This window comes from Psittacula echo (genome assembly GCF_963264785.1).
Source record: "Psittacula echo genome assembly, chromosome: 4".
NCBI classification, from domain to species: Eukaryota; Metazoa; Chordata; class Aves; order Psittaciformes; family Psittacidae; genus Psittacula; species Psittacula echo.
The window spans coordinates 107,387,070-107,414,266 of NC_137738.1; the positions used below are offsets into that span (position 1 = coordinate 107,387,070).

The 27,197-nt window shown below is 41.5% G+C and overlaps 1 protein-coding gene across 2 annotated transcripts in view; it reads left to right on the top strand.

The window, feature by feature from the left end:
* Nucleotides 1–27,197, top strand: part of INTS9 (integrator complex subunit 9) — an 83,238-nt gene that overhangs the window by 31,980 nt on the left and 24,061 nt on the right. For both annotated transcript variants that reach the window (XM_080616614.1, XM_080616615.1), the window contains exons 9-12: nt 4,019–4,130; nt 11,887–12,067; nt 14,803–14,863; nt 24,162–24,333. In XM_080616614.1, the coding sequence (XP_080472740.1) occupies nt 4,019–4,130; nt 11,887–12,067; nt 14,803–14,863; nt 24,162–24,333 (526 nt within the window). The remainder of the gene's footprint in view (nt 1–4,018; nt 4,131–11,886; nt 12,068–14,802; nt 14,864–24,161; nt 24,334–27,197) is intronic.

A 27,197-nucleotide genomic window follows, 5' to 3' on the forward strand; every position in this document is an offset into this window, starting at 1 on the left:
TGAATGCTTATCACAAATACGATTTGATACACGCTGGTCAGATCTGTTGTTATCTCAACCCTTCATGCCCCACGCTGAGCACCACAAAGAACTGTCGTGGTTTAAGCCCAGCCAGTAACTCAGAACCACGCAGCTGCTCACTCACTCCCCACTTCTCTTTCTCCCCCGACTCCCGGAGGGATAGGGAGGAGAATCAAAAGAATGTAACGCTGACGGGTTGAGATAAGAACGGTCCAGTAACTAAGGTATAACACAAACCACCACTGCTACCACCAATAATGATAATGATAAGGGAAATAACAAGGGGAGAGAATACAACTGCTCACCACCCGCTGACCAATACCCAGCCCAACTGAGCAGTGATCTAGCCCTTTCGGGTAACTGCCCCCAGTTTATATACTGGGCATGACATGCTGTGGTATGGAATACCTCTTTGGCTAGTGTGGGTCAGGTGTCCTGTCTCTGCTTCCTCTCGGGTTCCCCTCCTCCCTGGCAGAGCACAAGACTCAGAAAAGTCCTTGGTCAGACTAAACATTACTTATCACCAACTAAAAGCATCAGTGTTACCAGCGCTGTTCCCAGTTTGAAAGTCAAAACCACAGCACTGCACCAGCTACTAAGAAAGAGAAATATAACTGCTACGGCTGAACCCAGGACAACCACACCAAATATGTAACTAGATATCCTTTGCATATCAAATATCATCACCATCTTGTATTTGCTCCCAGATAGTTTTTAAGGCAATGGATAGTTTTTGTCCTAGTGTTAATCTCTGTCAACATCAGTACAAGCTCCTACAATATAGCTATTCTGTAATGAGTAGTGGTTTTCGTGAGCTGCCAGCCAACTCTTCATGTGCTTGATGTTTGACAGACAATATGTAATGATAGCAATATCTTGAGTGGCACAGAGTCAAAATTGTGTTCAACAAATGAGCATTTTTTCTTCAGGGACTGAAAAATTGTGTCTGACCTGTTTCTCAATAGAACCATGGTGAACAGTCATCAGGAAATTCCTGTCTTTTAAAAGTGCATGAAAACAGTCACTGCATTTTGTTTTAAAAAGAACATCCAGTTAATCAGTATATGTTTATGTAAAACCATATCCAGAGTATAATAGTAAAACATCAGCACTTTTCCAGTCTTCTGGAATTCCCTCCATAGTTATTACAAGCAAACTTCAATTGACCAGGCTCTCATCAGCCATTTGTTTAGGGTCATAAGACACAGATTATTTGTCAGTACAAGCGAAGAAATGCTTTGCCCTCTTACTTCTTGTCTACTATACAGACAAGCCTGGAAAGCATTTCCTTCTCTCAGGGTGCAAACAGGATAAGATTCATCTCACCTGACCGAAACTGGGCCTCCACCCAATTCTTTCCTCCTTTTCCTTTCTGCCAGTGCTGGGATTTAAGAGCTGACATTGTGGAGATGCCAGCACGGGTAGGAATTAGGAGTCACAGGAAGAGAGTGGAATTGCTTCTTTGGCATAAATTACAGCCTAAAGCTCTCTTGACATTTTATGTTACATCTAGGTTACATCTAAAAAACAGCAGTTTACATCTGCAATCAGTCCATCTCTATTAACAGCTGGTAGAAAGTGAAGCAGTTAGCTTAGCTTAGACATGGCCCAGGATGTGCTGATTAGCTGAAGCTGGGTGCAGTGAATGCTGGCCGTTGGGTTGATACTGGATGCAACAGCAGGAATATCTTGCAAAATCCTCAGCTGGTCTGTAGGAAGAGCAGGTGAAGGGTTCAGTAAGATTGTATTCATAGCTGCTGAAAGTAACTGAACAGCTTGAAAAGGTTTCCTTGAGAGTTCTGGCACTATTAATTGTTCCCTTTACTTCTGTCTTCTGGCAAATGGTTTCTATTGAAAAGTTTGCCTCCCCCTTCACTGAGGCTAGAATTGACACCAGTTGCCACTGAAGTGGAGAACAAGAGTTGACAGCACAGGTTCAGACATGTCACTAAAAGCCTTTTAAGACATATTCTTTACATTAACCCACAAAAATCAATGCAAGCCCTCTCAGTGCAATAGCATCTGAAATTATGCGTATCTAATACGGGATAATCATTATGTACATTATCACAGGCAGATTCGATATTATTTTTTATTGCATTATTGGCATTTCATTTTTGCAGACACACTATGGAGAGTCAAAGATTGCAATAAATCTCACCTAAGAGGTCAGGTCCAACAAGGTGATGCACAGTGTAAACTTCTGTCAAAGTTGATATGAAATTCCCCTGCATGTTTTAACAGAGCAAGGTCTTTCTCAGCTACTTAAGAATGGCACTGAGGAGCTATAAGCAAGGGAATGAATGGTACAGTGGTCTTGTAGAGAAAATCTCTTTGACAGTCTCTTCTGGTTGAAATCTTTCCTGGTTAGTGAGACTACAGTCTATTAAGAATAAATAACCATAAAGTACCACACATCTGGCTGCAGTTACCCACCTTTGCTTGAATAGTAGCTGTGGGAAGTGCATCCTAGCGCAGAGCGAGCCTGAAAGTTCACTTTTCACCATAGGTGTACTGCATCTGCAGAGAGAGAAGTAGATTTTGCCTTTTCAAGACTGGATTATGCTGGTTTGAGTATAATGAATATATATTTAATATCAGGTCAAACTTACGTATTATTTCTGGATATCAATTCTATGTTTGCTAATGGAGAGAAGCGGGTATGCGTCTTCGTTCTGCTTTAATAAGATGCCAATATAAAACACGTTAAATGATTGACCTCACTGAAACAAATCTTTAAGCACAGTTGAGGCAGATGGAACGTTCGCTTTAACATTAGGCTGCCGGCCAGTGGCCAAGGTGCCACACTGTTTCCTTGGACTGTTTAATCATCAGTCCCTCTGCGGCATCTGTGAGTCACAGAATAGATGTGCAGATGGAAACTCTTTTGTCCCTCAGGAAGCAGAAATGGCATGGATAGATGTTTGTGATAGCTACCTCCAGCACTTCAATTGCAAAATCTAGGATTGCGCCTAGGACCAGAGGTCATCAGTAGATTCACTGTAGATACAGCAGATTTGAGATCATAGCACTGTGAAGACATCTATTCCACTTTGACATAGCTTAGCCTGTAGTACAGTCTTCAAAGAAAGGTATTGGAGGAGGGAATAGTGCTAATCTGATTCACTAGGGAGACTGGTAAGCCAAGTTATATTTTCTCTATCGTTTTAGGTCTGGTGTTGCAGATACCAGTTGAAGCTGTGGTTTTTCACCTGTTTTCGGCTACTGACACGGAAATACTTGTCTGTTTGGTCTGATTTTACAGATGTATTAAAAAAAAAAAGAAAGTGTGTGTATTTCTTAGATAAACTTTCCCAATATTGAATTTAAACTGGTTTTTCTACCAGCAGTAGCCATTTAACCATTTCACAAAGACAGACTTCTGAAGAGCCTTGCACAAACAATCTTAGATGATTATTTGAAAGTCATACTTATAACACTGTGGGCAGATGAGCAGACTCCAGTCAAGGGCAGGCCTTGTGCAGCATTCAGATTCATGCACAAAATTGAGAGCTTCTTCCGAAGAGAATCCACTGATTCTCCTTTGAAGAGGTTGAGGAAAATGGTATTGCCTCCTGTAGACAGTGAGCCCTGGAAATCAAAGCTGGCACCGTAGTTTGCAAAAGGAAGTGAGTTGGAATCTAGTGCAGCCAGAGAAGAATTCAAGTGTCAAATCGTTCCTGACCATACTGCCACATTCTCAGCAAGTTATTGCCTTTGCAATGTTCAGCTCCTGAGGCCATGAAATGATTAGTCTATGGAGACCACTTTGAGATGGGTCTGGTTACAGTTCCATTGTTTGTTTTGGGCTGTAGTGTGCAGGTAAACAGTTGTATGTGTTTTTATTAACTCCAGTTGGGTTTCCACAGATGGAGGGCCATGTGTTCTCCTTCTTGGCCACTGTCTATTACACATTGCAGTCTTCTTCGTAGAGAGCAGAGAAACCTGTGTTATGACTCTCATGTTACTCATTTTATTTCACTGTGCTCTGTTTCAGCCCATGGACCAGGCTTCTCTTAAAAACAGTGATGTTCTCATCTTGACGGGTCTTACGCAAATCCCGACTGCCAACCCAGATGGCATGGTAGGAGAATTCTGCAGCAACTTGGGTAGGTCGTTGAAATAAGTTTTCTGCCTATTTTATCATCTTATTCATTGCTCTTGTTGGGAAATATTTCTGAGATTCCTGGAATTGAATAAGTTGTCCAGCTATAGCTTCTGGCATAAAACTAGCTGTTTAGATTTTACGATGTGCTCCTGATGTCATTAATACAGTAAGTGCTTGGAGAGACACAAGTTGTACCTAAAATGTTTTGGAATGGAACAGGTATAATGAGTTTTAATCATCTGCTGCTCTTGGTTTGCTAAGTAAGTCGCTTAGCTGCCAGCAGACTACGTGTTGCCTAGGTTTTGGATATTGTTTCCAGCTGAAATATTACTATTTCCTTCCTGTATATCAGCCAGTGCAAAATCTTTACATGCCTTTTTATGACTTTCAGTTTTGAAAACAAGTACATCTGCTTCCCTCCTTACACCTGATTTTAAATATATCAAAAGCAAACAGCACAATCTCTGTTTAAAAAAAAGTACCAAGATATATTTATAGACCCCAGAAATATAAAACCTAATCAGACGCTTTCACAGCTGGAAAAGCTGATAATTGCAAAGCTGTGGTATCAGTGTGAATGGCAGTATTTTCCAGCCTGTTTGGAAAGTCACATCCAGTGCTGTTCTCCCCTTTTCTCCCCTTCCCCCATCTCAGTTCCTCTGTGCTCTCACCCTTCTTTCATCAAACCACTTCCTTATGTCTGTCCTGCTGTATATTTTCTGTTCTTTTATCAGATATCTTCACTTTATTTTAAACCAAATACTTTGTAAAAAGAAGACTAAAAAGCTTGTGATAGGAGAATTGTTACAAAGGTTACCAAAAGACATTAGAAGTTCTTACTGTAAGAAAGTGTTGTGGTTCCCATCACACACCTGGGAGAAATCTGAGCTGTAGCATTTAGGTGGCTTACCCAAGACTGCAGAATAAGGTTAAGAATAGGACTGAAGTGCAAATTCTTAGTCTTACTTTTTACATATGAATGCACCCTTGGAGAAGTAAGAAAAACCTGCAATACTTTGTTTTTTTCCCCATTTTAAAATCCTTGTGCATATTCACAGATGCTGAATGTCTGTGTACTGTCTTTCAAGCCCAATGTGAGATTACTTTGATAGTGGAAGGCAGATACTTCAAGGAGTGTGATAGACTCCTCCATCACCCACCAACTTTAAATCAGAATCAGATATCCCTACTTAGGACACATCACAGTTCAAACAGGAGTCATAGGTCCTGTTGTGGGATGTACAAAGTAAAATGATGTGGGGTTTGCTTGCATGAAAAGATGAGTTACAGGGCAAGGATGATTCCTTGTCATGTAAATAGCTATTATTAGTGTGTTTTGGCATTTTGTAAGAATGGTAATCATCGGTTATGCCAAAGACCCTCTCTGCCAACGTCCTGGCTCCAACAGGAGTTGTCAGCAGATGCCTAGAGAAGAGCAGAACAGAATGAGGTTATAGGATACTTTCCCCTCTTCATCTCATAGCCTTCAAGTACTTTTCTTTCAGGAATTTCCTGAATCAGACATGGCTTTTGTGTGGTTAGTAATGTTCAGTGGATTTCTCTTCCAGGAACTCGTTTGACCTCCCCTTGGAGCTGTATTCTTAACACCTGTGACTTCCTTTCCTAAGTGATACGTGTGTTTATGTGTGTGTGTGTATTATGGTCTGGGTTTTCATTGTTTTTAAGAATTGTTAATTTTATTACCCTACGAGCTGTCACAGATAAGCTTTGGTGACCTTGTACTAAATCCAGATGTGCTGCCCTTCTCTGTCCATTATGGATCTTTGTGGGGGTTACAGTCCCTTTAACAAATGGTAGCATGGTCTCATCCGATCGTCTTACCATAAACCACCACAGAAGCAAATCTGAGCTGAAATGTTACACTTTGTCCTGGAGAGGCTGAGGAGTGCTAGGTCTTGCTCTGCTGCCAACTCTGTTGCAAATCATAGAGTCACGGAATTATTTGAGTTGGAAGGGCCCTAAAGTTCATCCAGTTCCAACCCCCTGCCATGGGCAGGGACACCTTCCACTTGACCAGGTTGCTCCAAGCTCCATCCAACCTGGCCTTGAACACTGCCAGGGATGGGGCAGTCACAGCTTCTCTGGGCAACCTGTGCCTGTGCTTCACCACCCTCACAGGGAAGAACTTCTGCCTAATATAGCATCTGAATCTCCCCTCTGTCAGTTTAAAACCATTCCCCCTTGTCCTGTACCTACAGGCCCTTGTCAAAAGCCCCTCTCCAGCTTTCTTTTTTGCCCCCTTTAGGCACTGGAAGCTGCTCTAAGGTCTCCCTCTAAGGCCTTCTCTTCTCCAGGCTGAACAAGCCCAGCTGTCTCAGCCTGTCTGCATAGCAGAGGTGCTCCATCCCTTGGAGCGTCTTAGTGGCCTCCTCTGGACTCGCTCCATCAGATCCAAATGTTCTCCAGCAAGTATCTTGGTGGTCAGTCGTGTCTTGAACTGCAACAGCTGTATGCTGAGTAAACAAGAATGAAACTGTTGTTAATTAAAATGCTTTTAAAAATTAAACAAAGAGATGTAGCTTGGGTTAAAGCAAAATCCAAAAGATGAATGCATATAAATAAATATGTTACATATGTAGGTACAGGTGGATGTTCATCTGCACAAGTTGCTCTGGTTTACAGAAACATTCTGAACTATTTTGAGGGTTTTGCAGATGGTCTTCAAGCCAGCTTTTATCTTGAAGGAGACATACTCAAAGAAATTAGAAGATTATTAAAGACTCAAGGAAGATACATGCTTAAAATAATGCCATTGTAAGAATCTGGGATTTGAGTGGTATTTCACAAAACAGCAACCTGAAGAAATTAAATAATTTTACGAATAATGCAGTCATAGGGTTGTCTTTTACATGACACCAGCAGTACTTAGACATATACCCAACATTAGGAGAAGAAAATAGTGAATCAGTTTTCTTTCAAATGTGTAAAAAAGTCCAAAAAGCAATAGGTTACTGGGAAAAGCAAGCTGAGCACAATCATTTTCACGTATTTTTCCCATTTCCAAAATGCTCAGGGCACTTCACAAGAAGCTAAGCATGCACTAGGTGAAAACTCTAAAGCAGACGCTGGGAATTTACCAAAAATGTGTATCATGAGGTACTGGCATGTTTGTGAATAAGTGTCATGGAGCACAGAAATGGAAGTGTGAAAATTTCACCTTGATCTCTGTTTTCATCCCAGCATGTAGAGTTGTAGATGCCAATTCTCATTATTACCAAGTCACACGCATGATTTTGTCAGCATTGTGTGTGCAGCACTGAAGCCATGCTTTGTCACATCTCTGAGTTCCTCTCAGTTTAGCCCAAACCCTGGTTTTCCATGCTAAGCACTGCAGCACCAGCACTCCTGCAGCAATTGTATTTTTACATTGCCTTGGGCATCATCAGCAAATTTGCCAGACTGTCTGTAGGGACAGTTTGTGATATTTTGTGTGCGTGTGCGATCGTGCCTCTGTGTATGTGTGCATGTGTTTATATAAAGCAGAAAAGAGCACAGTTTGCTTTTTAGGTGCCAACTTGACCTTGTGGTGGCAGCTGTTCGAAAAGCAAGTATCTCATTGTGAGCTGTAAATTGAAAAACTTGTTATGGAGCTACTGAAGGAGACTAAATTTGAAATGCCAAGATTATTATGCAACTTTTATCAAGAGAGTGCATCCATCAGTCACAGGGATAAATTGGGCTTAAACAGCTTTCAAATATACGTGTTTTCTTACTGACAGCTACAGAAAGTTGCTGTAGTGGTGCAGAGAGCCAGATTGGACCTACTGTTTGCATGGGAAGCAATATGCTTGTAGAGGTTTTCATCCCTGTTTGGCAGAAGCTCTTATCCCTTTATGGAACCACTTAATAGCACCCTCAAGAAGCAGTGCCCAGCTGTGCTGACCCCAGCATATATGTATAAACTTGTACCAAGGAGCTGAATAGTGTATTCTAAACCAAAAAGTTGTCACACAGAACCTTGTCAGAGGTGGGATAGCCATGCTGCTGTCCTTTCCTGCCCTAGGGAAAAGTATGCACCAGGCCAGTTTCAAAGGTGTCTCATTGTTCCACCAACAACATGAGATTTTCTCCATGACCCCAGGAATCTTGAACTTCTGGGTTTTTTCCCATAGTGAACCAATGGCTGCAGGGAAGGGAGAGCTGTGAATTCAAAGTGTATTGGGATTGCCTGGCGAGGTTTTGGTATTCAGAGGGCTACAGAGGTGGCTTCTGTGAGAAGCTGCCAGGAGCTTCCTCTGTGTGACAACAAAACTAGCAACTTCAGCCAGAGAGAAGAGTGAGAAAATGTGAGAGGAACAGCCCTGCAGACCCCAATGTCAGTGAAAAAGGAGGGGAGGACGTGCTTCAGGTGCCGAAGCAGAGATTTTCCTGCAGCCCATGGTGAGCCAGGCTGTGCCCCTGCAGCCCATGGAGGGCCCCACACTGGAGTAGGGGATGCCTGAAAGAGGCTGTGACCCTGTGGAAAGCCCATGTTAGAGCAGTTTATGCAGTCTGTGGGAAAGACTTCTGGAGCAGTTCATGAAGGACTGTCTCCTGTGGGAGCGACCACATGCTGGAGCAGGGGAAGAGTGTGAGGAGTCCTCCCCTGAGGAGGAAGGAGCGGCAGAGACAACGTATGATGAACTGACCATAACCCCCATTCCCCAGTGCTGCTGGGGGGGAGGAAGCAGAGAGTTTGGTAGTGAAGTTAAGCCTAGGAGAAAGGGAGGGGTGCGGGGAAGGTGTTTTTCAAGGTTTGGTTTCATTTCTCATTATCCTGCTCTGATTTGATTGGTAGTAAATTAAACTAATTTCCTTTCCCTAAGTCGAGTCTGTTTTGCCCATGATGGTAATTGGAAAGTGATCTCTCCCTGTCCTTATCTCAACCCATGAGCCTTGCATTATATTTTCTCCCCCCTTGTCCAGGGGGGGCATGTCTCCTTCATAGGTTGACCACCCGAGGAGGAAAAAAAAGATGTGTAATTGCTAAAAAATTCCATTATATGCCTCCCAAAGTATAGAGGACGATGCTGAGAATGCATGCCAGACTAGTTTCATGATTGATGAGTCTATTGTATTGAAAGTCATTACCATGAAGTACAGAGAAACAATAGGCTTAGCCCAGGCCCCCCCAGCTGATAAACACTAAAACAGCAAATACTGGCTGCAAGTAAGGTACAACATGCTGAAACTCTGTGACTAAGCGCAACAACTCTGAGAGCATATAAATAAACATTGTGACAAGTGACTATTAATCCAAAAATAATAAATGCTTATCACAAATGCGATTAGACACATTCTGGTCAGATCTGTTGTTATCTCAACCCTTCGTGCCCCACGGTTGGGCGCCACAAAGAACTGTCATGGTTTAAGCCCAGCCAGTAACTCAGAACCATGCAGCCACTCAGTCACTCCCACCTTTCTTCCTCCACCAGCTCCTGGAGGGATGGGGAGGAGAATCAAAAGAATGTAACTCCCACAGGTTGAGATAAGAACAGTCCAGTAACTAAGGTATAACACAAACCACTACTGCTACCACCAATAATAATAATGATAAGGGAAATAACAAGGGAAGAGAATATTAAACGAAAAGGGAAAAAAGAAAAGAAAACAATAAACACAAGTGATGCACAATATAATTGCTCACCATTCATTGGCTGATACCCAGCCCAACCCAAGCAGCAATCTGGGCCTTCCAGGTAACTCCCCCCAGTTTATATACTGGGCATGACATGCTGTGGTATGGAATACCCCTTTGGCTAGTTTGGGTCAGGTGTCCTGTCTCTGCTTCCTCCAGCTTCTTGTGCCCCTTCTCACCAGCAGAGCATGAGACTGAAAAAGGAGGGGAGTGATGAAGGGGCTTAGGTGGGGCACCTAGCCTCCAGATAGGGTCTACACACCACAAAGTCTTAGGAATGAAACTCACATTTTTCATGTCCTGGACAAAGTCTTTCACCAGCCCATCATTAGATGAAAGCTGTTCCTCCAGGATCTTCAAAGGGAAGGGTAAGCCATTTGTCTTAACCAGGTGAAGCTAGTTGGTGCCTGAGGAAAGAAGAGGGCACCCATTTCTTGGAGACACACACCTTGGTGTTTCAGCCTGTATCTGTTCAGCGTAGATACAGAGCTGCAGACATAACTCTTGTCATGTTCCACTGACCACTAATGCACCCTGCACTCTGCATCCTGTCTCTGGCCCATGCAGCATTCCTGCTGCTATGGATCTAGGTACTCCTCTTCCCTCTTCTCAGAATTTTTGGATGCATAATAAAGCAATGCAAAGTCTGGTCCTGGAGCCAGAGACTTAACTTTCATCCCCCAGATGGCTTTGAAAGTACTGTTCTTAATCTCATCCCTCTCTTCACATCCTGTTTACAGATGGGACAGTTTAAACTTACTCATGTAAGAGGGATAATGTAACACATTGCTGGGATGTTTGTAACATCTCGGGTTCTAGACAAATTTATAATAGTGCTATTCATATTCACAGATATTTTGGTGATACAGTTTGCATGTGCCCTGGATAAAACCTAGGCAATAATTCACTATAGTGCACTTCTAATATAACTGTGATGCAGAAGGTGTCTTGGACCACCAGTTGTTGTTGAGAACAGCATATAGTAGACACTGACTGCTAAAAGGACTTAAGCACCTAAATGCATGCAAAAAATCCTACGAGAGTCTCTGCATTTCCCCAGACTCTGTAAAACCTTTGAACATTCAGCCATAAAAGTCCTCCTTCAGCATGCAGGTGGGGCAAAAAGACCCTTAATGTGCTAAATCCATACCCCATCATAGCTTGTCAATAAATTGAAGTCAAGGAAGTGATTATGGAGGGTTGTGATATATGCCTTTTCAGGCTCTTTCACAGCTTTTTGTGTAATGCCTTGATGCATAATGTTACTGCTGCTGCACTTCAATTAACATCAGTAGATGGTTTTACCCCAAGACCACAGATGAAATCCTAGTGAGGCAGCAATTGCTCACAGAGCTGGACAAAGGATTTCCAGTTTCCCATAAGGTACAGCATTTTGTCATTTAATCTGCCAAAAGAACAAAATATTTTGCTGTTTGACTCAAATCTGTCTCAATTACAGAGTAAACCTATTTTTCCTTTTCCACATTTTTCTCTAGTCCCATGCTGTCTGCAATTCATAGAGATTTTAAATTGTTCTTGTTATATTGAAATGACAGAAATATTTAGATATTTAAAAAGTAGAAACACTCCACCACCCACTTCTAGCTTCAAGGGCTGTTTGAAATAACCTTATCTTAAGCGTTTCATCTGGACTACTGAAAAACAAGTACAAAACAGTTTACCATGTGTAGAGCTTTCAACTGAGACCTGTGAACTGTTGTCCTTCCCCTCTGGTCCACAGCTAATATAGATGGATCAGGGTTTATTTTGATGATGAGGTGTTTTGTGTCATTCGTTTATCCTCATGTGCCAGTGCAAGACCGCCCTCTCGTGTCAAGAGTTTAGCTTGTGCTCAGTCTGTTGTGTGCCCCCCAGCTAATGGAGTATAATCGTTTTCTCCAGTCTTGCTTCCTGGAGAAGGCAGTAAATAAATGTATTTAATGATCATAAGTGTTCCTCCCAATTCATATGCATAATGTCTTCTGCTAACTCATGTGATAGCTTTTTATGCCTTATGTGATATTTGGATTAAAGTAGTTCTGTGATTCTGTGTGAATTTATTAAAAAGTTTAAATATGAACCCTGTTAATTGATTTTTCTCATTCTCTCTCTCTCTTAGCTATGACTGTCCGGAATGGAGGAAATGTGTTGGTTCCCTGTTATCCCTCTGGGGTAATATATGATCTGCTAGAGTGCCTGTATCAGTATATTGACTCTGCTGGACTCTCCAATGTCCCTTTTTATTTCATCTCACCTGTTGCCAACAGCTCCCTTGAGTTCTCCCAGATCTTTGCTGAATGGTAGGTGTTAAAGGACTGCTTCATCAGCCTTAATTCACATACTCAGTTATGGTAAATAGATGTATACAGGTTATCTTCACTTCACACACTCTAATATATACTTGATTGGAATTGTGAACGTGTTTCTTGAGTCACAAGGGCATGTGTACATGTTGTGGATGTTCTATATTAGGGAAACATCATTTCCTATAGAACAGACAAACTTAGTAGTCTGTGCTTTTTGGTACTTGCACTGATGATTAATTTGTGTATCTGACATGAGTGAATTTTAGCTGTGCCTGTTTGCACACCTTATGCACTGCCCCCAAAACTATACCATAGTATCACTGTATAAGGAAAATAGGTTTTCAGGCTTAATTTTGCTGAGCCAGCAATGTAATGTGTGAGCCAGCATGGCGAAAAAAGGCCGGCAGTATCGTGGGCTGCATTAGGCACAGCACTGCCAGCAGGTCAGGGAAGGGGATGGTTGCACTCAAAGAGTTGTAGTCAACGGCTCAATTTCCTGGTGGACACACCTCTTGTATGGCTTGAGCACCAAACTAGAGCACCTTCTTTATGGAGACAGGCTGAGAGAGCTGGGTTTGTTCAGCCTGGAGAAGAGAAGGCTCTGAGGAGACCTTAGAGCAGCTCCCAGTGCCTAAAGGGGGCAACAAGAAAGCTGGAGAGGGGCTTTTGACAAAGGCCTGTAGGGACATGACAAAGGGGAATGGCTTTAACCTGGCAGAGGGGGAAGTTGTTCCCTGTGAGGGTGGTGAGGCCCTGGCACAGGTTGCCCAGAGAAGCTGCTCTGCCCCATCCCTGGCAGTGTTGAAGGCCAGGTTGGATGGCGCTTGGAGCAACCTGGTATAGTGAAAGGTGTCCCTTTCTATGGCAGGGGCATGGAACTACATGAGCTTTAAGATCCCTTCCAACTCAAACCAATCTATGATTCTAGATTCTGTGATTATCAGGGTGTAGAAATACCTGATGGGAAGAAATGAGGATGAGGAGGCCAGACTCTTCTCGGTAGAGCCTACTGACAGAACAAGAGGCACAAATTAAAACACATGAAAACAAATTCTGTCTGAACAGAAGAAACACACTTTTTTACCGTGAGGGAGTTCAAACCCTGGAGCATGTTGTGCTGCGAGTTTATGGAGTCGCTGTCTTTGGAGGCTCCAAAGCCCAACTGGACACAGTCCTGGGTAACTTGCTGTTGTGCTTGAGCAGGGGCTTGGAGTGGATGATCTCAGGAGGACCCTTCCAACCTCAACAGTTCTGTGATTCAAAGACATCAAAGGGAAAACCCAACCACTTGTAACTGTTTCTGAATTCTTACAAATTGAGACATTCTCTAGATTATTAGAGTAACTTAGCTTTGCCTTCCTTTATTCCTCTCCAGACATTTTAAGTCTGGAGTTCAGGAAAGAAAAGATACATTCTGGAAATCTTAAGTGAATTGATCCCACAGGAGAATTGTAAAGAAGATTAAAATCCAGTGAATTTAATTATGTTGCTTTCAGCAGAAGTAGGAAAATCAAGCCTTGGTGTTGGGGCCAAACTTTGTGTACTCACCAGGTTGCATTGACTCTTGGCAGTTTATGGTTAAACAGTTGTTTGTTTTGTACTTCATTGGTGATTTCATTTCAGTAGCAGGTGAAGTGGTGGTTACTTAGTGTATAGTTCTTCTTGCAATAATGCTGTCAAAGTAGCAGCAGTGTTACCTATGCCACTTAGGTCATTCTGCTTGCTGCATCTAGCTGGCGCAACTCAGGCACCCAAGTGGTCAGACACCCTTTTCTTTTGAGATCTACTTTGCTGCAGTGACTTATATTCAAAAGTCAAACCCAACCGAACATTTATGTGTAAGGTGAACATTTTACTTACATGGAAGTGCAGGCAGAGGTTGATCATCTGCAAACTAGAGGGTTGGAACTGGAGTTGAAATTCAGGACTCCAGCCTTCCAATTCTGCTGCTTAGTCAGCCAAAATAAGTGTCCTGCTCTTGGTATCTCTTAGACTTTATCAAATTTAGTTTGACCTAGGCTTATTGCTGTGTAATAAAGTGAATAAAGTATGAGACAGGTAGTGTTTCCCAGAAAGAGCCACCGGGACAATGTCACTACAGATAACTGCAACATCACACAGACCTCTGACAAGTATCTTTTTTCAACTTCTGTAATAGGATGAGTCTGGCTAGAGCTGATCAACAACCTTCAATATTTATGTTTTAAAAATAAATGATTGATGTAGAATCTCAGGTAACAGTGAGCACTATGCCATGGTGAGAAGCAGTTAAACCAACCTTGTAGCTGCAATACTAAAATGCATAGGGGAATTAGATTATAATAAACAAAAGGACCAAGTCACTGCTGAGAAGTGGGATGAGGTAAGTAGAATTTTTCTGTTGATGAGTGATTTGGCTTTGCAAATGCTGCTGAGCTCTGCACTATGAAATGATGTGGATGTTGAGTTACAAATTTGTATTCAACAGCAAAGGAGTTCTGCTACATTGTGTGTAAAATATTACCCTCAGCTGTCTTGCACCTTCTCTGTTCTGTCTCGCTAAGACTGAATTGTTATGTTCTGTAGGTGTTGGTCCCCTAAACAGAACAACAAAACAAATTGGTGATTTTGCACCTGATGCCACAGGTGTGGAATGGCTTTCTCCTAAAACGTTTAACAGTAGATGGCAGCAGATACTGTGGGATGTGCTTCACCTCTCTAGCCCGGCTGATTTTCCTTTTCTTTTAAAGGTTGTGTCATAATAAACAAACAAAGGTGTATCTTCCAGAACCTCCCTTTCCCCATGCTGAGGTAAGTAAACCAGGGTCTTGCTGTTCGCTAAGATCATAGTGTGACTGGGTTTTTGGAACACAGATTTTTGTGGCTGTTGCTTTTCTGATGAAGACTTCTACAGCTATATAAGTTTTGTGAAATTATCCGTGCAAGTTTGGGTTTTTTTTCCTTTGCTTTCCGTGATTAATTTGGGAGCATGGGGGAGGAATGAATGATGGTGTTCCCTCCGCTCAAAAAGTACCATGATGTTTATTTCAGCATATAACTTACATATGCTTGCCTGCTTTACTTCTTCCCCCGCAGAAGGCTATCTGGTGTACACATGGTTGAATCTCTGCTCTTATCAGACTGCAACCATGAATATTCGCTTTGTCCGAGCAGTTTATTTCAAAGTGTAAAACTAGGAGCTTGTTAACAGAGACAGCTTAGTCATCCCAGCATCTTCCTAGCTGAAATAGGCACCATGTTGTCCACTGCAGGAGAAATGGTATCTTGAAGGAGAGGTCTGATGTAAAAAAGCTTGCAGCACTGAGTGCTGTCTTTGACAATTTTAAATGAAATTACTTGAGCTAGCATCTTAGTGAAGCAAAGAAGAATAAGATTCCTGTCTTTGGGGGGGATCTCCCTGCAACCCATGTTGAGGGGATCTTCTCTGCAACAAAATAATAACTTGAGGGGAAGTTTTAGCCAACTAGGCATTAGATAAATGTGGTATAACTCATGCCTTCGGAGTTATCTCACATATCAAGAAATGTCTCTTAGTTTCCCCCTGTGAACCGGTAGCAGTAAATGAGAGACTGGCTGGGAAAGGAAGAAACAGGACTGAGGAATTTAGCTAAATCTACTCCTGTGAGACACCACTTGGGGCATGCAGTCTCAGAAAACTGCCTCTTTTAGAACTGTTAGATGAGATGCGCAGAGTGGCAATTACAGGTTTAAGAGTCCAAAGATTAAATGCTTTTTCAGGCATTGTTTGGGGTTTGTTTTTTGTTTTTTTTTCTCTGAGATATCTAATCAAGGGACTTGTTTTTGGAAATTGCCATTGTCCATCACATGTATCACCTGTAGGTGCTTCAGAGGCAATGTTGGAAGTAGATCTGACCAGAAGTCCTGACTCTTTCTAGATGGACAGGGGGATAGAGCATTTCCTGTTTGAAGATAGGCTAAGAAAGTTGGGGCTGTTCAGCCTGGAGAAGAGAAGGCTGTGTGGAGACCTTATAGCAGCCTTCCAGTATCTGAAAGATGCCAAAGAGGGACTCTGCATCAGGGACTGTAGAAATAGACGAGAATACAAGTCTCTGTAGCCATGCTGCTGGTTGTGCTTTCTAATTCCCCCTGAATCTCTGCTTTCTGGGATGTCCTCGTTGATCCACAGTGTCATTGGTTTCAGTGACAGCCTATATTCTACCAAAGACATTGCTTCAAATTTTAGTTCACAGTATGCTTTGGAACTGGCAGGTTTAAGTGAAAGCCCTTCCAAAAATAAGCCAAACATGCAGCTATCAAAGACTGGATTAATTGACCCATCTTATATGATGGGTCTTTGTGTTTTTAGAGTGATAACTCTGTCCTCTAATTTTTAGGACATATTATGTTCTCCAGAGGCATTTTGATAATGAGATTTTGCCAAATTATTGTTTAGCTATTGAGACATTCCTCTGTGCTTCATGTTCAGATCAAGGTAATTATCTAGGAAATGACTCACAGCAGTGGATAACAGATCAGTGGATAACAAAATGCAATGCACAGAGGGAGTAACATGCCTGTTACAGGTACAGCCTTTGGTTGACAGGGCCAAATCATGCAGATCATGACCTGCAAAGCCTGGGACATACTATTGTGAGGTGCACAAACAGCTTTATCCAGACCCATGGATATCATTGACAGGAAGACATTCTTAGGCTTCTTACATTTTTTGCCTAAATATTGCCTTAAATGGGCCGAATGACACAACATACTGTGAATGCACATCCTTGTGGCTCCCGAACTATGAAATGCCTCTAGCCTTTAGGCGTTTCACCACTGAGTTGCCATCTGAGGTAAGTATTATACATGTCCCCTCAATTCAACTAAAATTGTGTATTTGAGTGTTCACTTATGCATGCTGCTGTATAAACACTGGGAAGTGGAGTAAACACTGGAAAGTGGGAGTAACTTGTGCTACCCCCATTCCCTGATGAACAAAACGGGTCTCTTCATTGCTAATTCCTGATACATGTTGGCTGTTTCGCAAAACCAGTTTGTATGGTGGGAGGTGGCAGCCCTAGGCATACAGCAAAGCTCTTTCAAAAGCCTGGCTTAGTAGCAAAACCAAAACAAAGTAATACCCAGGCAAAGAAAGTCTGAGGCTGCTATTCCATTTAGTGCTTTTCCTAAGGTCATAAATCACTGAAGTTTAGACGTGTGTGAGAACACCAGATCAGATTGCTCCTTTTTTCTTCTGTAAGAGGCATGGGTTGGTTTAGTTTAGTTTCAAGCAAAGCATACTGAGATTTATATAGATGACTGACATGTGAGACATGATCTCCAGCACAGTGCTAAGACATCCATGTCAGGTACCCTGCATTATATTCCTTGCTGCTGTCCTCTGAGGGACAGCTACTGTCATTCTTTTACTCCTGTAATGCTCAGTCACCTCGGGCTGCATTCCAGTTATAGTGGTACCTACAGCTGGTTGCAGTTTAATGCTGTCATACTGTTTCTAAGGCATAGGAGAGGGGCTGGGTTTCTTTTTCTTCTATGAAATACAGAGTTGGAAAAAACAGTGTAAAAAGAAGAAGGGCAAAACCTTGCAGCCAACACTGTATATGTACCTTATATGTGAAACATCTTACATAACCTCTTTTCAGTACAATCTTTAACAAATGTGGTATTTATTCCCGGGCAGAAATCTTGTGATGCCTGTGCACAGAGTGTCCATGGTAGGCTCAGCTGCCATGATGTTTTGGTGTAATTTCACCAAGCAAAATGGTCTTAATACAGACCTGGCCTGAATAACCTGCTCATGGCCATACCCTCAGTCTAGGAAGGACTTGGACTCAAGGCTTCCAGTTGCTCATTTAGAGCTTTTGTCAGCAGCTAGCCTTTTTGTCTTAGGTGAACACAGTCTTTCTAAATCTGTGAATCCACAACCTCACAATCAGGAGCTCTGCTTACTAGCACTTAAGGGAGTTTTTAATGAGTATCAGAAGCAGACATCAAATGATCATTTCTCATGGCCAGGTTGTTAGCGGAGAATTGCCTTACTTTTTTCAAAGTAATGGTAGGCTTTTGCAATGTAACCTAGATGGAAATTGCCCACCGTGAAAAGATGTGCTTAGCTGCTCTCTTGTTGGAAGAAAATAGGGAATTACTCAGACATGCCTCTTAGTTATGAGCAAGCATTAATAACACCTGGCATGATCCATCAGAAGGGGACAGACTAGGAAATAAGCTTCTAATTATCTACAGAATAAGTCCAGCCCAGCATGCTGTCTGGTCCTGAAACTTGAGGTTCCTGTTTGTTGTATAAATAGCAAGATTTAAAAACAAACAAGGAAAAATAATCCCCCAAATTGTTGAAGTAGTCTCTTGCAACAATGAGTTCCAGTGGTGCCTGATGTGTAGTATAAAAGAGCATTTACTTCCCTTATGATTGCATTTCACTTAATGATCCCTTTGCTATTGTTACAAGAGGATAAATAAAACTATCTTCATCTTCCTTACAATTATTTTTATTTTTATTGTTTTTCTCTGTGCTAAGTTGTTTGAAGCTTTTTCAGTCTCTTTGCATGGAAATTTTCCAGGTTTATTATTTGTTACCTGTTCTGAGCTCATTTCTTGTTCTGCTGCGCTGAATAAAACCAGACTCGCTGTTCATCTCTGCAGAGAACCCAAAACACTTCTACTCCCTCCTTATTACTTCCATTTTAATGTTGTAGTAGGTGTTCATCATTATTTCCTCCTGCATGGTAACTGTGTACAATTTTGTGGGGTGGCATTTTATTTCCTAGCATCTAGTCCAAGTGAGCAGCGAATATATTTCCTCTCTGTTACGAGCAAGGAATGCAGGCTAAAGTGCTTTAGGCTTGTAAGAATGGATTTGGACATCAGTTCCTACTACTGTTAATATGGATGGAGTGTCCGGATTCTTACATAAGCTTTTGAAGTCTTATCTGCAGCCTTTTAGCAGTGCACAAGTTAAAAAAGCTGCTTCTAAAAGGCATTTCTCTCCAATAACTGACGTGAGAGTTGCTGTGACTCTGTTGGAGGGAGTTAGGATCTGGAGCAGGACTGCTGTACATTCCAACCAGTGACTTCCCAGGAGGAAAACTGTGAAAGTGGAGAAGCAGGCAGTTAGGGAAGGGATGGATCACTCTGTGGATGGCTCTCCCCTCAATTTTTCAGCAGCAGTTTCTGTGATGGGAAAGAGAGAAGGAGCTCAATCAATCTGCAGTAACACTGGAAGCTTCTTCAGACTTAAGAACTAGAGTTCCCAACTGGCTGAGGGAGGTGGTGGCTTTCACTTCCAAGGCACTATATCAGTTATACTCTAGGATCAGCTGTCTAAACAGGCTTAGGTTTAAGCTCCACAATGCCTAGCTGAAATGCTGTGAAGCATGAATCAGTAATTTGTTTTGTTTAGAAATGTTATTCTGGTATCCCAGAACCAACTTGTAGTGTTTTACCAAATCCCTTGAGCACATGGAAATGTCCCATCCTAACACAGCCCCAGCTGAGGAATCGGCCATCTCCCCAAGCTTTTTAAAAGGAACCATGGATTGTACACTCTGCACCATCCCTTTTGGGGAGGTAGAGACTTTATAAATGAATAGCTGGAATTGTTCTATCAAGGTGAAATGAGAAGCTTTCTGTCCTTTTACTTTCTGCTCAATCTTTAAATAGATGATTTCAGGCTGTAAGATAAGAGAATCCAGACTCCTCTAAATGTCAGCAACAGAAAAATTTGAGAGGTAATTTATATTGATCATTGTTTGCTAGTGGAGGAAGAATTTGGATTTACTGTCCTCTTGTTAAGGATTCTGTTAACAACATCTAAGAGAAATGGCTCTGAAAAGCCTCTTTTTCTGACTCAAAAAATAGCCAGGGAGGGAACAATATTGATTCTGTAGTGTTAAATATAGCATTTGTTGTCTTTGTCTTTGATTCCCTTCTCCATATACCGGTTTGTGCATAACACATTCAAAGCAATAAATACCTGGAACCATATGATTGTGTAGTATTATGTTTTGTCTTGTAGTATTATATAGAATTAGGCCCCTGTTGGTATTGGTCTTACAAAGGGAGATGAAGTAATAAATGCATCACTCATTCACTGATGAGAAACATATCTGTTCAAAATTCTGGATCCAGAACACACACACCCAAAAACACACACAGAGTAAATAGCAGTGCATTTTGGCTCACTTCAATAAAGCATACACAAAGGCTCTGGAGATTTATCCTGCTTATAGCAACAGTTGCTGACCCTTTAAATCAAGTCTACTCCTTTAAAGGGAATCATAACCATTCGGGATTTAGGAAAAGCGCAGCTCTCCTCAGTCTCGGTTCAGTACTTTACCAACCTCTGTCTTTTAAGCTTTCAGTCAGTAATGGTCATTTCTGCAGAAAGATGCTCTGAATGTTGCTTCTGGTTTCCAGGAATCAGTCCCATTGTGAAAATACTGGTTAGCTAAATGCCAGGCATTGGTTTTAGCCCCATCATAGTACAGATTGAAGATCTGAACATGACACAGTAACAACTGTTGTGTTTATACAACCTGTCTTACATGTAGATGTAAAAGACCTCTACAAATCACTGCAAATTTAGCCTCCTTAATGATTTGTGAAATTTTGTTGGACCTGGTTTGCAAATTCAGCTCCATATATTTTTGATTGGGTAATTAGGAAACATTTTGCCCTAGACACTAAAATCTACTAGCTGCTTTATCACTGGAGTGAGCAGAATGCCTTTAAACTTGTTTCTGTAGCCTTTCACTCCTGCCAAGTCCAGTAGTGAGAGTGAGAGATTGTTAGTATGGAGCTTCAGTAGACTTACAAGAAACAATCTCACAAGATAAGAAGAAAACATGGAAAAAACCCAAACACCAAATTCAGGACATGGTGCTGAGGATTCAGTATGTGTCCCTTTTCCCTCCTGCATTAGCACCCCAGTTAGAAGCACTGCGGCACAGTGATGGGCTAGATGGCTTGTTGCTGGAAATAATAAATTATTTAAAGAAAAATAAAAAGAATGACACAGAGAAAAAACAAGGTCCTGAAAACTGGATTAGAGATCCTTTGTCTCTCTACAAAGTAATAGGAAGGGATTTGAAGCTTCCATAATGCTCTGAAGAGAATACAGCTTTTATGTTTATAAACAATGAACATTTGTATAGCTATAACAGTGAAATAGGCTGTTGAGAGAATGCTTTTGCACAGTGTTGCTGTCACACCTTAGCAAAGGTTTAAATGCTGTGATTATATGCAGATATGTATATAATCCTAAGGAACCTGTGAAACAGGACACTGGAATAACAGTTTGTGATTTTCAGAAGTGTGCTTCATAGAATTATAGGATGGTTTGGGTCAAAAGAGACCTTAAAGCTCATCCAGTTCCAACCCCCTGCCATGGGCAGGGACACCTTCCTCTAGAGCAGGTTGCTCCAAGCCCCGTCCAGCCTGGCCTTGAACACTGCCAGGAATGGGGCAGCCACAGCTTCTCTGGGCAACCTGTGCCAGGGCCTCAGCACCCTCACAGGGAAGAACTTCTGCCTAAGATCTAATCCAAATCTCCCCTCTGTCAGTTTAAAGCCATTCCCCCTTGTCCTGTCCCTACAGGCCCTTGTCAAAACTCCCTCTCCAGCTTCTCTGTAGGCCCACTTAAGGTATTTGAAGGTTGCTATAACGCTGTAAAAATGTATTTCATATATCTATCTGGTGGTCCCTGACAAAGTTTAGCCCTGGAATGTCACATATCTCATTTACTATATGAGGCAGAAATTATCCACTTCTTCCCGTTTACCCAATTGAAACTTCATTTGCAACTTCAGTTTTGAGGCTTTTGGCTTCATGGGACCATTTCCTTCCCATACTTTTAAATGCCAGTATTTTATGGAATCAGATTTGTTTTGCCCGTTGTCTGCTTAACTGCAGTTTTTATTACTGAAGCTAAGTTTAGATTCTAAATATTGCACTCCAGATGTGTTAATCAGAAATCTTTGCCAGTCTTAATTGCAGAAATGTTTTCAAGATTCAGTGCATATTAACTGCCAGAACGGTTACCGGATGTTTTTTCCAAATTTCCCTTTACAGACTAAATAGGATTTTGGTATTACTAGTAAGCTGCAAAAAGTTTGGTCCCGTAGATAATTCCTCCATGATCCAAGGATCCATGTGGAAATAACAGGCTGTGTCCACTTGCAAACCCCAGAAGGAATCACATAGTCCCATGTAGGAAGGGACCTCAAGGATCATCTGGTCCAACCTTTCTAGGCAAAGCATGACCTAGACTAGATGGTACAGCATCCTGTCTAGCTGAATCTTAACAGTGTCCATCACTGGGGATCCCACCACTGGAAAGATACCAATCCAGTTCCATTCTAGCCATTTAGGTGTGGGACAGCAGTTACAAACAGGACGTGTCAGAAGTCAGATGCAGAATTGCAGCAAAATACTTGCTGTTAGGAACTTGAAGGAGACCGAACTCCAGGAAACAAAGGAGAGTGCAGCCAACTTTCTGTTGTTGAAAGGGCATTGATGATAAGTTTGTACATTGTCTGTTCTAGCACCAAAGTGTATTTTTAGGTGATGGCAGCTAGAAGTTGAGTAGGTTTGATGCTTTTGCTCAGTGATGCTAAATTCAATTAAGAACCTAATTGTGTGATAACCTCAAGTTCTGAAGTGCTTTGTGATGCGTAAGTTGCTAAAAGGCTTAAAAGAAGCATTAGACTTCTCAGCTTTCTGTTCATTTCCATGTAGGCACACTATCTTGAGTTAGATCTACCATGGTAAAATGTAACAAATAAAAGAGAATCTAAAAAGATGAATTATAGCTTTGAGAGACTAGAGGAGCTGCTTATCACAATGTTCTTTCTTAGTTCCTCTTTTGAAAATCAAATATGTTACAGTGGAGAGCAATGTCCTGAGTGGCAGGTTTTTCTGCTTGAAAGGCGTGATTCACTCGTCAAGTTACGACACGTAGTGAAGAGCATTCTGTTTGCTAATTAGTCCTGTCATCTGGGGTTCCATGGCACAACAGCCCCAGAAACGTGTTGCTGAGGCCTGCATATGGGAGTTCTATATTCTGAGCCATGTTGCAACTCCTGGCAGGAGACAGCAAAGTATGGTGAGATCTTTGATGAACAGTCCCACCTCCTTTAAAAACCATCTGACGAATTACTGTTCCTCTGTTTCACACCCTTTTACCACTCTTCATGTTTTTAGTTATTCAGTGTGTGATTTCATTATGTTACATTGCATACTCTTTAAGAAAACTTTATTTACTGTTATTTTCAGGCTGGGGAAGTATACATACCTGCCAAGAAAATACTTGCAAAATATTGCATGAGAGTGCTTGGCAGACTAGTCTATTAAACTGTTTTTTAAGTTGAACCTTGCTTTGCAGAGTAGAAAACAGTGGCAGGGGGAATAAAGCAAAATTCTTCCTCAAAAGCACCTTGATAAATAAACTTCACAACCTTAGTAAAGAAATCTGTTCCACCTGCATGGTTGATTACACTGTTTGCCAGCTCTAGTCGCAAGTACTTCTTATTGCTTGGCTCATCGTTAGCAGTAGTTTCAGCAATAGTTAAGGAAAAGCAAGTCAGTCTGTTCTTTCATATGGTTTTTCAGAAGACTTGACTCTGTGTGAACCTGTTACACCAATCAAACTCACAGCAACATACTGCTGAAGGTGAAATTGCCTTGGTGCTACTGTGATGCAAGAAACTCAGGCTAAATATCAGTGCCCAGAGCTCTTTGTAGACATGGCAAATAGGAAAAAGTAGCTTATTTTGAATTTGGCAGCTGAGCATTCTATTCACTCCAGGAAAGTCTAAGCAGGGAGTGTTTGCAGTTCTCTGTAGCTGTACTGCTGTACCAAAGAAGTGAGAGCAAGGACTTGGAGGCACCTGGCCCCGTACTCTCACTTCCTTTTCATAACATATGGGGATAGTCATGACTAAATTTGTTGGAAAATCTGGGGGATATGCAGGAAGGGACTCAGTAATGAGTTAAAAATAAACTGTAGAATATAATCTAATGAAAATAAACACACTGAACTACAAAGCAGAGGCGTGAAAAGTTTGTGACGTCTGAATTTTTGTTTTTCTTCCAGCTCATTCAGACAAACAAATTGAAACATTATCCCAGCATCCATGGAGACTTCAGCAATGACTTCAAGCAGCCATGTGTTGTTTTCACTGGACATCCCTCTCTTAGATTTGGGGATGTGGTTCATTTCATGGAGTTATGGGGGAAATCTAGCTTGAACACTGTTATATTCACAGGTAAGTAAAATGCAGGTATCATTATCGAATTAACAAGAGGTTGTGCACTCCAGTTCAGTGTGGCCACATCCTAAGGGATTTGTTCTGGGGCAGAAGTTTATGAGTTCAGTAGGAGCTCATCTAAATTAAGACCCCAGGATTGACTGTAGGGGGAAACGTTATTGTGCCATTTAATTCATTTTAGCCCTGCAGAGCCAACCTTTGCCATGCAGAGCCCATTCCCGCCATTTCTAAGTAAAATCTCTGTTATGCACAGCAGTAAAATGCCTACAGGAAATTAATTTTTGTACTAAAAGTGGCTGGCTGCAAGTCAAACCCAGGCAAGACCTAATTGGTACTGGTCAGAAAGGAGGAACACTTCTCTATGTTTCATTGGAATCACAAACCTTTCCTCATCCCTCCTCGTGCCCTTTCACTAAAACCTCAGGCAATCAGACAATTTGTTTTATAGCTGTTACCCATCACTCCTGACCTTCAAGGCAGTTTCAAGAGATATGCCCTAATTAAAGTAACTGGTAACATTGCAATATAGATATGCATTGTCTTGGATATAGGGAATTCTGCTCCAGAATGGAGTCCAGCTGGGACTTCAATTAAAACCAGGGTGCACACACCCTTTGCTGGGTTGTATATTTCAGGAATCCCTAGGAAATAGGTGGCATTAATCATCAGTGAGGGTGTCAGAAACTGGCCCCTAGTGGCAAGAACTCTTATTTTGTGCCTTCTTGTAGGGAGAGGTAATTGACCTTTCCTTCTGTGAATTAAGGAAATAGAGGAGGGTTCTATTAAAACGTGGTCCTGGAAAGTTGTTGAGGCATCTGAATGGCCATCGTAACGGATACATTAGGTCATGGTCTTTTGAGATTCATTCTACTTTACACTTCAAATGAAACTGTAGGTGAGATCTGCTTGGTCGTGATGACCTTGGAGTACACAGTGATTCCAGGTGCTTGTGATGGTTTTGTTTCCTAAATTCATCTATCCATGGCTTTTGGACTCTGTGTGTAGGCATACCCACTCAGTGATATGTTCCTAATTCCTTATGACTGTCTCAACTGAAACAAAGGCACATGGTTTAGCAGTGTACTTGGCAGTGTTTGGTGTACGGTGGGACTTGATGATCTTAAGGGTCTTTTCCAATCTAAATGATTGTGATTAATGTCTACAGAAATTCCTAACAGACCAAATTCTTCTGTTCTCAGTAACTCCAGTGGAAATCTGAAGCACCTCCATCAGTGCCCAGGATTTATTTTATTTGATTATGTAGCTTCGTCTGTTTAAAGATAAAATCTCTTGTAATTATGAAAGAATTGTGGTCCATTGAAGCACTGTGTGATAGCAGATGATGTTCTAGCTTTTCCTGTGAAAGACTCCTAGCTTCTAGTAATCAGGATCTTTAAATTACAGGCCATCCAGTGTTGTTAATGATGACACTGCTTGTTCAGTCTGCAGGAGATAGGTAGTCTCCACCTTTCCAATTTGTAATGTAAAAAGCAACTATGAGAGAATATAGACTAAAACAGCAGCTGCAGCAAATAGGACACCAGCTGTGAGCAAGCCATAGTGCTGCTCTGCTTGCTTGTGTTATCTGCAAATGTTACTGCTGGAGCAGTATTAAATAGATTATTGATTAAAAATATTAAATGCCACTAAGCCACAAAGAAATTCTAGAAGAAAACACAGTAGAAGGAAGTCTGCTTCTTCCTGTCTCTCCAGTTACAACAGTGCTGTAAAAACTAACTCTCTAGGAGATCTTAAAAACAGCTCATGCATGCCACATCAGTGCAGTACAGTGGAAGATTTTATAACACGGTAGTAAATCGGATGTCTTGGTGGGTGGGGAAGCTAAATACCTGTAATTCTGTCAGAAAAAGTCAGTATGTGTCCTTGACAAGCTCTGTCATCAAACAGGTGAGTTTTGTTTTCTTGATAGTTTCGGATCAGCTATTCCTTGTATGTCGCATGAGCTCATTGTGAGACTAGCTCAGGTTATGTATTTAGTAAGTTCTAAATCTTCAAAATCCTGGGTTAGAATTTCTTCACTAGAATTTCTCACTTTTCCAAGGCTTTTACATTCCTAATAGTTGTTCAGAGAGACTACAGACTGGATACCGTTTTGTATTTTTAGGTCAAAAAATCCAGTCTGTACATTATCTGAGCCTAAAAATTCAAAAATACTTAGTCTGAATAGACTAAGTGGCATTATCAGATACAAGCAGTCAAATCCCTACAACATCAGTTGACATCACAACACCATCCATAACATCACATCACCACAACACCAGAGAGGTTGGAAAACCTCTCTTCTGATGACTTTTTAAACTTCCTATTTGTAATTTCATTGTATATCTCTAGCAGAGGACCTGCCATGTCTGACTTAAGTTTTCTGGTTTTCCCCAATAAGTTTTAAAGTATCATCTGATTTAACCCTAATTGACCACTGATCATTCTTCAGTGAACACCTTCTCAGTATTCTTATTTTTAAGCTTCTATTCATTGCAATTAAACTATACTGCCATTAGCTCCCATTTTCTACGTCGATATTTTTAGGCTTTGTTTCACTGCCACTAACACATCTGCTTTTAACTAGCGTGGCTTTTTGCCCAGTATAATTTTTGTTTCATGTTTGTGGATTCATGGCTTTTTGGGCATCTAGTAAGATGTTCTTGTACAACTATCATTTCTTGTTAATATTTCTCACTTTGATGTTCCCAGGCAGTTATTCTGACAGTTGCTTTAAACTTGGGAAAATTATCCCTTTGACAGTTCCAAACCTATGTATCATTGCCTGATGCTATATTCTGTTCTCACAGGGTAAATATAACCACATCGTGATCACTGGGACTTAGCCAGCAGCAGATTTT